This window comes from Labeo rohita, chromosome 10 (assembly GCF_022985175.1).
Source record: "Labeo rohita strain BAU-BD-2019 chromosome 10, IGBB_LRoh.1.0, whole genome shotgun sequence".
Lineage (NCBI taxonomy): Eukaryota > Metazoa > Chordata > Actinopteri > Cypriniformes > Cyprinidae > Labeo > Labeo rohita.
The window spans coordinates 1226862-1238499 of NC_066878.1; the positions used below are offsets into that span (position 1 = coordinate 1226862).

General features: G+C 37.5%; 1 protein-coding gene across 1 annotated transcript; it reads left to right on the forward strand.

The window, feature by feature from the left end:
• Positions 1-9592: 9592 nt before the first annotated feature.
• Positions 9593-10654, forward strand: LOC127171884 (trace amine-associated receptor 13c-like). Its single transcript, XM_051120823.1, has one exon. The coding sequence runs from the start codon at positions 9647-9649 to the stop codon at positions 10652-10654; it is 1008 nt and encodes a 335-aa protein (XP_050976780.1). The 5' UTR covers positions 9593-9646.
• The last annotated feature ends 984 nt before the right edge of the window (positions 10655-11638 follow it).

An 11638-nucleotide genomic window follows, 5' to 3' on the forward strand; every position in this document is an offset into this window, starting at 1 on the left:
GCTGCTGTCTCCCTCAATAAAAATTGCCTTCCGAGGACATATTGATAGGACCAAAGTCCAAGGCCTGGTTTCACGCAGACACGGCTTGCACTGTTTACACTATTCACTAATTTAGGGCTGACACTAACAATTATTTAAGTAATCGAGTAATCTGTAGATTGTTCTGTCGATTAATCAAATAATCAGAAAATGTGTATATATATATATACAGTACTGTCTTAGGCCACTAGTGTTTTCATCAGCTAAAAAATGGTTTAAAGTCAGTTAAAGTCAGTCTTTTGCTGTAATGTGTCAGTAGGAAATATCAGTTTACATCTCTAAACATTCATTTTGTCGTTAATTATAATAATCCATTGAGATTTTTGTATGGAGCACAGGCTGTTGTCAGACTCTTTGTGCAAACAGAGATCTAATCTCTCCATCATTCAATCCAGTCTTTCTTAAGAAACAGAAAAAACTGAGACAGACTAAATCCAGAAGAACTGTGGCAACATCTCCAAGATGCTTTAAGAGACCTATACCTACAAAGCTACAGTACTGTTAAATTTTTTAGGCAATTAGGTACATAAAATGAGGATGCTGTCAAAAACAATGTGATAAATAGACTTTCTTTGTCTGTGAACTTCTATTAACTAAACTAAATCAGCATTTGATGTGACCATCCTTTCCATTTAAAGTTGCTTTTGCCCTATGTGCACTTGTGCGTATTTTTTCAGGTAGCTTTGCAGGTAGGTTACTTGAAACATCTTGGAGATGTTGAAACAGTTCTTCTGGATTTAGTCTGTCTCAGTTATTCTGTTTCTTCATGTCATTCCAGAGACAGACTGGATGATGGTGAGATCAGATGTCTGTGTGGAGCACTGGCTGTTGTCAGACTCCTTGTGCAAACAAAAATCTCACTAGATTATTACAATTAATGGCAAACAGAATGTTTGGAAATGTAAACTGACACACTACAGCAAAAGATAAAAATAACTTATTTTAAACCATTTTTTAGCTGGTGAAAATACTAGTGGCCTAAAACCTTTGCACAGTACTGTATATATACATGTATATAAATGTGTATATATATGTGTGTGTGTGTGTGTGTATATATATATATATATAGTAACGAGTAATCTGTAAATTATTCTGTTGATTAATCGAGTAATCGGAACATTATCTATTTGATAATTTCTATTACTAAAATCAATGGGGACCAGCTACCCGCATTCTTCATTATATCTTATTTTGTGTTTAGCACAAGAAAGAAATTAATACAGGTTTGGGGCAACATGTAAATAATGACAGCATTATCATTTTTGGGTAAACTGTCCCTTTAATGGCAAGCGGCAGCATGTTTAGTACTGTCGTATTATTACATCCTTTAAGAGCTGCACGCATTTGTTTTTCCTCTCACTTTTTTTCTTTCACTTTAGACATAACTGTGTTTATATGTAAACCTTGTGTGTTTTGACAGTGTTAGCGCGATCAAATGTGATACATAACTTAGTTCAGGTGTGCTGCCTTCTTTATGGCTTTATCGGGACTTTTGTTCTGAAGTTATTGTTGGGCCTTTTTGTTTAGTTAAAAGCAAAGTCACTCCGAGTTCTCACTACACCTAGGGGGGTTCTCTGGGTTTGGGGCATTTCCGAGCTCGGAACCCTTTCCCTGGTCCTCTCAAGAGCCTCAATGCAGTTGTGGATGAAAATGGCTTACTCAAAATTGGAGGTTGCATATGCCGATGTATGCGTGAAGGAAAAACACCCTCTCATTCTTCCAAGAACCCATCACATTTTCATCCTCCTTGTGAGATATTATCACAAGCAGGTACAGTATCAAGGACGGCATATTACAGAGGGAGCCATACGAACCGCAGGGTTTTGGATTGTTGGTAGCAAATGTGCAGTGTCTACAGTCATTCATAAATGCGTGACATGTCGTAAGCTGAGAGGACGGTTAGAGTGCCAAAAAATGGCAGATTTACCTGAAGGCAAACTTGCTCAAGAACCACCATTCACCAGTGCTGGACCTAATGTTTTTGGTCCTTGGCATGTAAAGAACTAAGAAAAGACGCTGATGATCCATTCCTACAAAATTACCTGAAAGAAAAGGGGTGTACATGGCTGTTCAGTCCCCCACATTCATCACATGGAGGGCTTATGAAAAAGACTAATTGGGTTAAGCAGACATATTTTAGATGCCATGTTGTTAAAGACTGGGCCTGGTAGACTCACTCATGAAGTCATCTTGATGAGCACCTTGATGGCAGAGGTAATGGCTATCATTAATGCAAGACCGTTACTGCCAGTATCTACAGACCCTGAAAACCCAAAAGTTCTTACCCCAGCAATGATTCTAACCCAAAAGATGAATTCATTGGCAGCCCCTCTTGGAAACTTTGATACGTTGCACCTCCATGAGAATCAGTGGGAGCAAGTCCAATGCTTGACAGATACCTTTTGGAAGCGATGGCGGGGAGAATATTTGTCCACCCTACAAAGCCGCAGAAAGCGGGCAGAGAACAGACCTAACATAAAAGTTGGAGATGTAGTACTGCTCAAAGATAGTCAGGTACAGAGAAATGAATGGGCAATGGGACTTATTGTTAACACTATTCCAAGTCGAGATGCAAAGGTATGCAAGGCGAAAGTGAAAGTTGCGAAACAAGGAACAGTTAAAACCTTCTTGAGGGCAGTAACGGAAATCATAGTTTTTCTGTCAGACTACTTAAGACTGTGTTCCTAATATTCAGGATGAGTGATGGCACTAAGGCAGTGGTGCTTAATCCTGCCCCTGGAGATCTACCTTCCTGCAGAGTTTAGTTCCAACCCTGACCAAACACACCTGTCTGTAATTATCAAGTGCTCCTTCAGATCCTAATTAGTTGGTTCAGGTGTGTTCGATCAGGGTTGGAGCTGAACTCTGCAGGAAGGTAAATCTCCAGGAGCAGGATTGAGCACCCCTGCACTAAGGGATAGTGCCAGGTGGGGAGTGTGCTGCCTTCTTTATGGCTTTATCAGGACTTTTATTCTGAAGTTATTTTTAAAGGAACACTGCCATCTGGTCGCTGTTCAGCCATTTTGTTTAGTTAAAAGCAAGGAGTAGCCAGAGCACAAGGCTAGACAGATGGTGCATTTAAGTTTTCTCTTTACGTTGCTCTTGGGACACTATTTGTCTATAAGTGACTGAAAGTTATTATTTTCATATTAAGAAAGTGTCATTGTTGCCTTTATGTATATTTTACCTGCCAGTAGTTTGTTTTGTTTAGCTTGTTATGTGTATATTGAGGTCTATTTTGGTCTGTATTTTCAGTTTTGCAATACAAAAAGGGAAAAAGGAAATTGCAGTTAAACTCAAGAAAAGTTACGCCTTGAAGCATTATTGCAGTTTCATCCCTCGTGTTAGCTCGCTGTCTAGCTTTGCAAAGTAATGCATCGTGAGGACGGTGTATCAGTAATTAGGCGCTGTTTGGCCATTTGTTAATGTGGAAAAGTACACGTCAGAACCGCACACATTTGAAATGTTTAACCGGCAAGACTTTAAAGCAAATAATGTACTTTTGTGATTGTGAATAAGTGCAGTGTCCTATGAGTGTAACCACTGAATTAACACTCATGTGAATGTATGTGGCGAGATGGAGGCGCTAGAACTAGAGGCGCTAATAGAATAGCACGATACTATGATATTTCTCGAAAAGCAGATCATTGAGACATTTTTAAAGGGGTCATTAAGGATGGCCAATTTCCACAAGTTGATATGATTCTTTTTTTTTTTTTTTTTTTTTTTTTTTTTAAAAACCTTACTTACTTCTGCTGTAAGTGAAGCTGGGTCATGAATGTTTTGCGCAAACATAGATGGATATATGTAGATCAGGAGGCGCGTTCCTTCACAAACGTAATTCACTGCATCCTCAGAGGCTCAGATGTCTGGGAGTAAATGACGACCACTACGCTCATTATTACATTCAGCAACACAACACCTTAATCACTCAGTCAGAGATATTCTTGTCTAACTTACATCCCTGCTCCGACATTGAAACTAAGAGGTCGGACTGTTACAGCTGATCTGAGGTAAGACATTCATGTCAATCAACTATCGTGGGAGCGGCCTCTGTGGGTGTGATGCCACAACGACAGGCATCTGAGAATGGCTCGATTTGAAAAAAAAAAATTATTTTTACAGATTAATTAAGAGCCACTGCATGGATTTTTATCAATATAGGGAAGATTTGTACATACACTGCCAACACACATTACTGTTCAAACAACATGTAAAAGTGAACTTAGCATCCGATGACCCCATTGTGCTACGTTTGTGCTGATTTGTGCTGCAAAAACGAACGTTTGTGCTGGTTTGGTGTTTAAGATATTAAACAATATTTTTTTTAAACCAGCGCAGTTCGTTTGTGCTCGATTTGTGCCCGTTTGTGCCATTAAAATAAACACTGTATCTGTTTTCCTTCCCTAGATATAACCAAAATATTTTCGGGGCTGTGACATCACTCTCCACCCCAGTTTGTCTAAATCACACAAAACTGGTGTCATTCGTTTGTGCTGGATTTGTGCCGGTTTGTGCCGTTGAAATGAATGTTAAATATATTTCCCCTTCTTAGAAATAACAAAAACAATTTGAGGCAGTGACGTCACTCTCCACCCCATGTCGTCCAAATCCCTCCAAACCGGTGCCATTCGTTTGTGCTTGATTTGTGCCGGTTTGTGCCGTTACATTGTATCTAATTCCTTTCCTTAGAAAAAACAAATACAATATGCGGCAGTGATGTCACTCTCCACCTCATGCCTTCCAAATCTCTCCAAACCGGTGCCGTTCGTTTGTGCTCGATTTGTGCCAGTTTGTGCCGTTAAAAGAAATCATGTAACTATGACCACTGCTTAAATATAACGAAAACAAAACTTTTTTACGAACAGCGACGTCACTCTGCACCCCATGCAATCAGTCTAAATCATAACGATCTTACACATCGATTCCCCACGAATATTCGTTAATATTTTATATGTATATGGGTCATTCCAGCTGGAATCATCAAATGGTCCCCACCTGACCCCCTCAGATTTGTCTGAAAAAAATCTATGTGATGGGTAGTATGCCCAATAGATCATATACAAAATTTCAGATCTCTACTGTGCGTACTTTTTTCACAAAAAATCTGTAAAAAAGTTTGTTTTTTACCCCGTTTTGGCATCACAGCCTAAGTGACCATGTTCAGACTGAAATATCTCCAGAACTATTTGTGCCAGGTCCATGAAATTTTCTGGGCTAAGAGTCCTAGTCCAGAACTGCATGAATTACAACTCACAGCATTGTTACTGAATTTACACCTGAATGCTGGCCCTCTACTTTTCTTTGAAACTATTACTTTAAGGGTTTTCAGATGTCCATAGAAACCTCAATCTTCAATGTATAAGCATCAAACTTGGTAAATGGTCTGATATGTACCATGTCTTTCACATCCTTTGATATCAGACAATAGAGTCTGATGGATGTTGAGATATTAAGGTCCAAAAATGGAAAAAAAACTATTTACACCAATGTTCAGAGCAATATTTCCCATGAATGACACCAGGTGTGAACATAAAACTTTTTTTTTTTGAAAGAGCATGTTCTTATTGATAAAATATAAAAAAATTGGGATGGGGTTTTGCCTCATTTTTCTGTAATAATTTTTTAAAAAATCATTGTTGTGTGACATTCACAACTACTGTAGTACCAGCTATTTTGAACTCATATGCCTAAATTAATGCTATAATGCAGCATTCCACTGTGCTCGGGACTCGGGGAAATCCGACCTCCACCTCAGGAAAGTGCAATGGAACGGCCACTTAAGTTGGGGGTCCGAAACACACACTCAGGCCAGTTCAGTCCATAGGCATCCATATTTTTGCCAACTGTTACAATGGAACACATTTACGACGGACATCGGGAGAACTAACTCGGATTCACCGACTACCGACATTCAATGAAATGCAACATAAGTACCTAATCTTGATGTTCCACCCAATCCAGTGAATAATACATCCATTTTCATTGAGAAAGGAGGGCAATATTGATTAGAAATAATAATATTCAGGTGGTATGAGATCTAGCATCAATCAATCAATCAGTCAATCAGTCAACAATGATCAATTTTGAGGTCAGTCGAGTATCAGGAACACCAGGATTCCATGTCAACTTTGAGGTTGACCCAGTTGAACAAGGCCTTCACATCACAGATATGGCCCCAGGACAATATGTTACTTGTGTGTATGACCGACAGTGGTGGGCTGGTATCATCAGAGACGTCTCTGACACAGAGCAAGACATTCAAGTGCTTTTTTTGCATCTCCATGGCCCAGCTAGAGGCTACTTTTGGCCCAAAAGGGAAGATGTCTGTTGGGTGCCTCTCCAGCACATCATAATGAAAATTGATGTGCCAGTTACTTCCACTGGACGATGCTATGTCATAAAAGAAAATGAAACTGTGGATTCAGACACTTTCATGAACAACTTTCAGTAACTGTTATGTTACACATTTATTTGTGTTGGTGGTATACATTATTAAAGTGACTCATGTCTGGAAGTATGTTTTTTGTATTTTTGTATTTTTTGTATAAGTGGAACATTAATAAATTCTGCTGAAATGCCCATACCAAGTTGAATAGCAAAACTGAACAATAGGATCAGTGATGAAACTCTGAGTTTTAAAAAAATCATTACAGAAAAATTAGGCAAAACCCCATCCCAATTTTTTTATATTTTATCAATAACAATATGCTCTTTCAAAAAAACAAGTTTTATGTTCACACCTAGTGTCATTCATGGGAAATATTGCTCTGAACATTGGTGTAAATAGTTTTTTTCCATTTTTGGACCTTAATATCTCAACATCCATCAGACTCTATTGTCTGATGTCAAAGGATGTGAAAGACATGGTACATATCAGACCATTTACCAAGTTTGATGCTTATACATTGAAGATTGAGGTTTCTATGGACATCTGAAAACCCTTAAAGTAATAGTTTCAAAGAAAAGTAGAGGGCCAGCATTCAGGTGTAAATTCAGTAACAATGCTGTGAGTTGTAATTCATGCAGTTCTGGACTAGGACTCTTAGCCCAGAAAATTTCATGGACCTGGCACAAATAGTTCTGGAGATATTTCAGTCTGAACATGGTCACTCAGACTGTGATGCCAAAACGGGGTAAAAAAACAAACTTTTTTACAGATTTTTTGTGAAAAAAGTACGCACAGTAGAGATTTGAAATTTTGTATATGATCTATTGGGCATACTACCCATCACATAGATTTTTTCAGACAAATCTGAGGGGGTCAGGTGGGGAACTTTTCCAAAATTTGATGATTCCAGCTGGAATGACCCATATATATATATATATATATATATATATATATATATATATATATATATATATATATATATATATATATATATATATATATATATATATATATATATATATATATATATATATATATATATATATATATATATATATATATATATATATATATATATATATATATATATATATATATAATATATGTTAGTGGTGGGCATAGATAATTTTTTTTAAATCTAGATTAATCTCACTGTAATCTTGGAATTAATCTAGATTAATCTAGATTAAAATGGCTCATTTGAATTCTGCCGAAGGCATTCAGAATATGTGTGCTACCCAAATAATGACTAAAAGTTAGTCTTTGAGAACAGGTTTCTCAAGCCAGGTGGCGCATTAGACCAGGGGCTCATCTCCTGTTTCCAAAATGCATCACAAACTGCTTGAGAAAGCTGTTCTACTATGATAATTGATGATGAAAATAAATTATGTTCAATAAGATGTACTTGTGTTTACCAACTGTTTATTCAGTTAAACATGAATTTTGAACTGTAGGCCTACATAAGAGGTCGTGATGAACTGTTTACAGTCAGTAGCTTTGTGTCAATCAGTTCAAGCACTATTTCTCCTTCTTCCACCAGTCACTCAGGCAGACCATCTTGTTCACATTTTCTGGTGAAAAACTAGATCTCCTCTTCTGCACAATATGGCCTGCTAATGAAAAAAGTCTCTCACATGGGACAGTTGTGGCAGGAGTCCCCAAGTATTTACGGGCAATGTGGGCCATCTTACTATAGACAGCAGTGTGCTCCGACCACCACTTCAGTGGACACTGATCTAGACTGGCACTGTGCTCTGCCTTGTACCTCTCCACAGTATTGTCTTCTAGTGTCTCCTCATCTGATTCTGAGTCTGATCCTATCAGTAGCAGGGCTGTTTTCTTCTTGGGTGGCTCAGGGTTCTCTTCCCCGAGTGGCTGCAGAGCAGGTTCTTCTCCCTTCACCAACTCACTTAGCTTTGCCCACACTGGCTCCCTCTCTGCTCTGGGCAAGCACTTGAGGTCCTTAAATCGTGGATCTAGAGCAGTCGCCACCTTTGATGAATAAAAAATAATAATTATTGATTGATAAAAATTTCACTTTCCAAATCCAACCTCCATATTTCTTCATGACTCATTCATCTATTCACTGACCTCATCTACTGGCTTAAGAGTCTATAATGGTCAAACAATGCAGTTATCTTCTGGTCAGTCTAACATACCTTAAGCCATTGCAGGTTTATATTCTCCCTCCGCTGGTTGAGGTACTTGGTGAAGGCAGCCTTGAATCGCACAATATAGGCAGGATCATCATCTGAGATCTTCATCGCGTGCTGGAGGTGGCACAGGGCAGGTAGAACCACAGAGCAGGATACATACTTATCCCCACCAAGGAGCTCAGTGATGTACCTACACAGACAGACAAACACACACACACACACACACACAGAGACAGACAAACAGACACACACACACACACACACACACACACACACAGACAGACAGACAAAGACACACAGACAAAGACACACACACATACACACAGACAGACAGAAACAGAGCAATAAATAATTCATGACTGATTCATTTAACTCAGATTACACACTTTTAAAGTTCTTAATCACATTACATTTAAGGGCATGTGTTTCTTAAATACAAAGTGACATTTAAAAGAACTTGTATGCCAATTCATGAACACGCTATCTTTGTAGACCATACCTGCATGGCTCCAGCAGTTTCTCTAGCTTTGCCAACTACTCATATTCAGCATTTGTTGGGAGTGCCAGATTGTGCTTCTGCTGAGACAGCGTTGTGTGCAGTGCGTCTCTGTTGCGCCTCACACGCTTGATCGTCTCAAGGGTGGAATTCCACCGTGTTGGAACATCTTGCATTAATGGCTCCTGAACTTGTCCAAACAAACAAATAATGTTTGTACTTTATATCAGGCTAATAGGTTTAGAGAATTGTACAACTGGTATGTAAAATTTAATGTCATATAAGCTTATTTATTAAAATAAGAGATAATATGGGTCAAAAACAATGATAACAGCAACTATTTTATTTTTGTGTAGCAGGGCCAGTGAAAATTTTGACCGGGCCTGTTAAAATTTGAACCACTGGCCCGATTGATATGCTGTGACTGAGGAATTATTGAATGAAAAAAATCATTATGCAGCATCGGAGTGGGCGGTAGATGGGTTGGTCAGTCTAATCGAGACACTGTATAAATAAAAAGGACAGTGAGAGCAGAACAAACTCCTAACAGGAGGAGATTCACTCATGGCCTATGAGACAGAGAATCATGACACTCAATACTGCTTTCCTGCCATCAACTCATCATGTATCAAGGGAAAACGCTCCAGGCATGAATACAATATCATGTATGTGTTTTTTTCATTGCTGTCAGCATGGACTGTGTTTCTGAATCTGCTGGTGATCATCTCCATCTCTCACTTCAAGAAGCTTCACACTCCAACCAACCTGCTCATTCTCTCTCTGGCTGTGGCTGATCTGTTTATTGGACTTATTGTCATGCCTGTAGAGGCCACCAGGCTGATTGAGACGTGTTGGTACTTTGGAGATGCTTTCTGTGGACTGTTTATAATAATCATGGGACTGCTCGGCTCAACCTCTCTAAGTAATTTAGTTTTAATTGCTGTTGATCGTTATGTGGCTGTGTGTCACCCTTTACTGTACCCACAGAAAATAACAATGACTAAAACTTTGCTAAGCATTTGCCTCTGTTGGTTTTTCTCTTCAGTTTACAACACTGCCACTACAATCAGCAACAAGTATTTTGACACATCAATCAGAACAGATCAGTGTTATGGAGAGTGTACCTTTACTGTTAGTTTTACTTGCAGAGTCATTGATGTGATGTATTCCTTTCTGTTGCCTTGTAGTGTGATGATCACTGCATATTTGAGAATATTTTATGTTGTTAATCATCAAGTGAAAGTTATAAACTCTCTGATAAAAGGTGGTAAATGTGTAATAGAGGGATCAGTGAGGAGGAAATCTGACCGTAAGGCTGCTCTGACATTAGGAATCATTGTGTCAGTTTATCTGCTTTGTTATATTCCGTTCTATATATTGTCTGTAACAGGTACTGCTGTAATCTCTTCTGCCACAATGACATTTCTTTTATGGACTTTGTATATTAACTCAGGTCTGAATCCTCTTATCTATGCTTTATTTTACAGCTGGTTTAAAATATCAGTTAAACACATCTTAACTCTTAAAATATTGGAGCCAGCATCATCTCTCATGGATATTTTTAAAGGTTGATTTAATTTGAATTTTTTTTCATAAACAAAAGAATATATAAAGATTTTTTCCCTGCTTTTTTGGCCTCTAAATTGGACGTGGACATACTACATAGCAGATGTCTTTTAGTTATCATAAGCACATTAACAGGAAAAATCTAAGTAACGTGATGTTTTTTTTTTTTTTTTAAAGTTAAAGTTAAAAGTGAACAATTACATTTAATCTGTTAATCTGGCATGAGTAAATCAGTGCTAATGACAAATTCTATGTTTCCTGTGATTAAAGTGTTTTTGGTAATACTTTCAATAAAGCCCACATTTCTAATAATTATAAGGGCATTCTTAATGAATGTATAATGCATTATAAAAAACCTTATAATTTGTAATATCATCTTATAAATATTCATAAGAATGTTTTTTAATATATTATAATATTTACTTATTTGTGGTTATAGCTTAAGAGTATGATGATTTATAACACAATGAACATTCACTTAAGTTACAGTGGATTATATTTTTCATAGTTATAATGTATTATAAGTCTCATATCTTGCCATCTTTCATATACTACTTCACTTAAAGCAATCAATGACCACTTATAAGTATAGTTATAATAATAATAATAATATTTTGTTTCCTCAAACAGCCATAAGATCAGATCAATGTCTAATATGACACATTTGGTTTGAACTATTTTTACTGTAATATCAGTTTGATTATTCTGATGGTACCCTTTAGTCATCTGTTGATTAGTAACTCTGCAACTAGCAGTCATAGTATTAGTAGTACATGTAGTATACTAATATACATATTAGTATATGTGCTGACACTTTATTTTGATGGTTCCCCAAAAGACAAACTGACTATAAGTAACTTTGCAAGTACAACAACATTCTACCTACCCTAACCTTAACATAAGCCTACTAATACTCTGAGAGTTACTTGGCATGTAGTTGCTAAGTTGCTTATAGTCGACTATAGTCCGTAAACTAAGGGGGCAATCAAA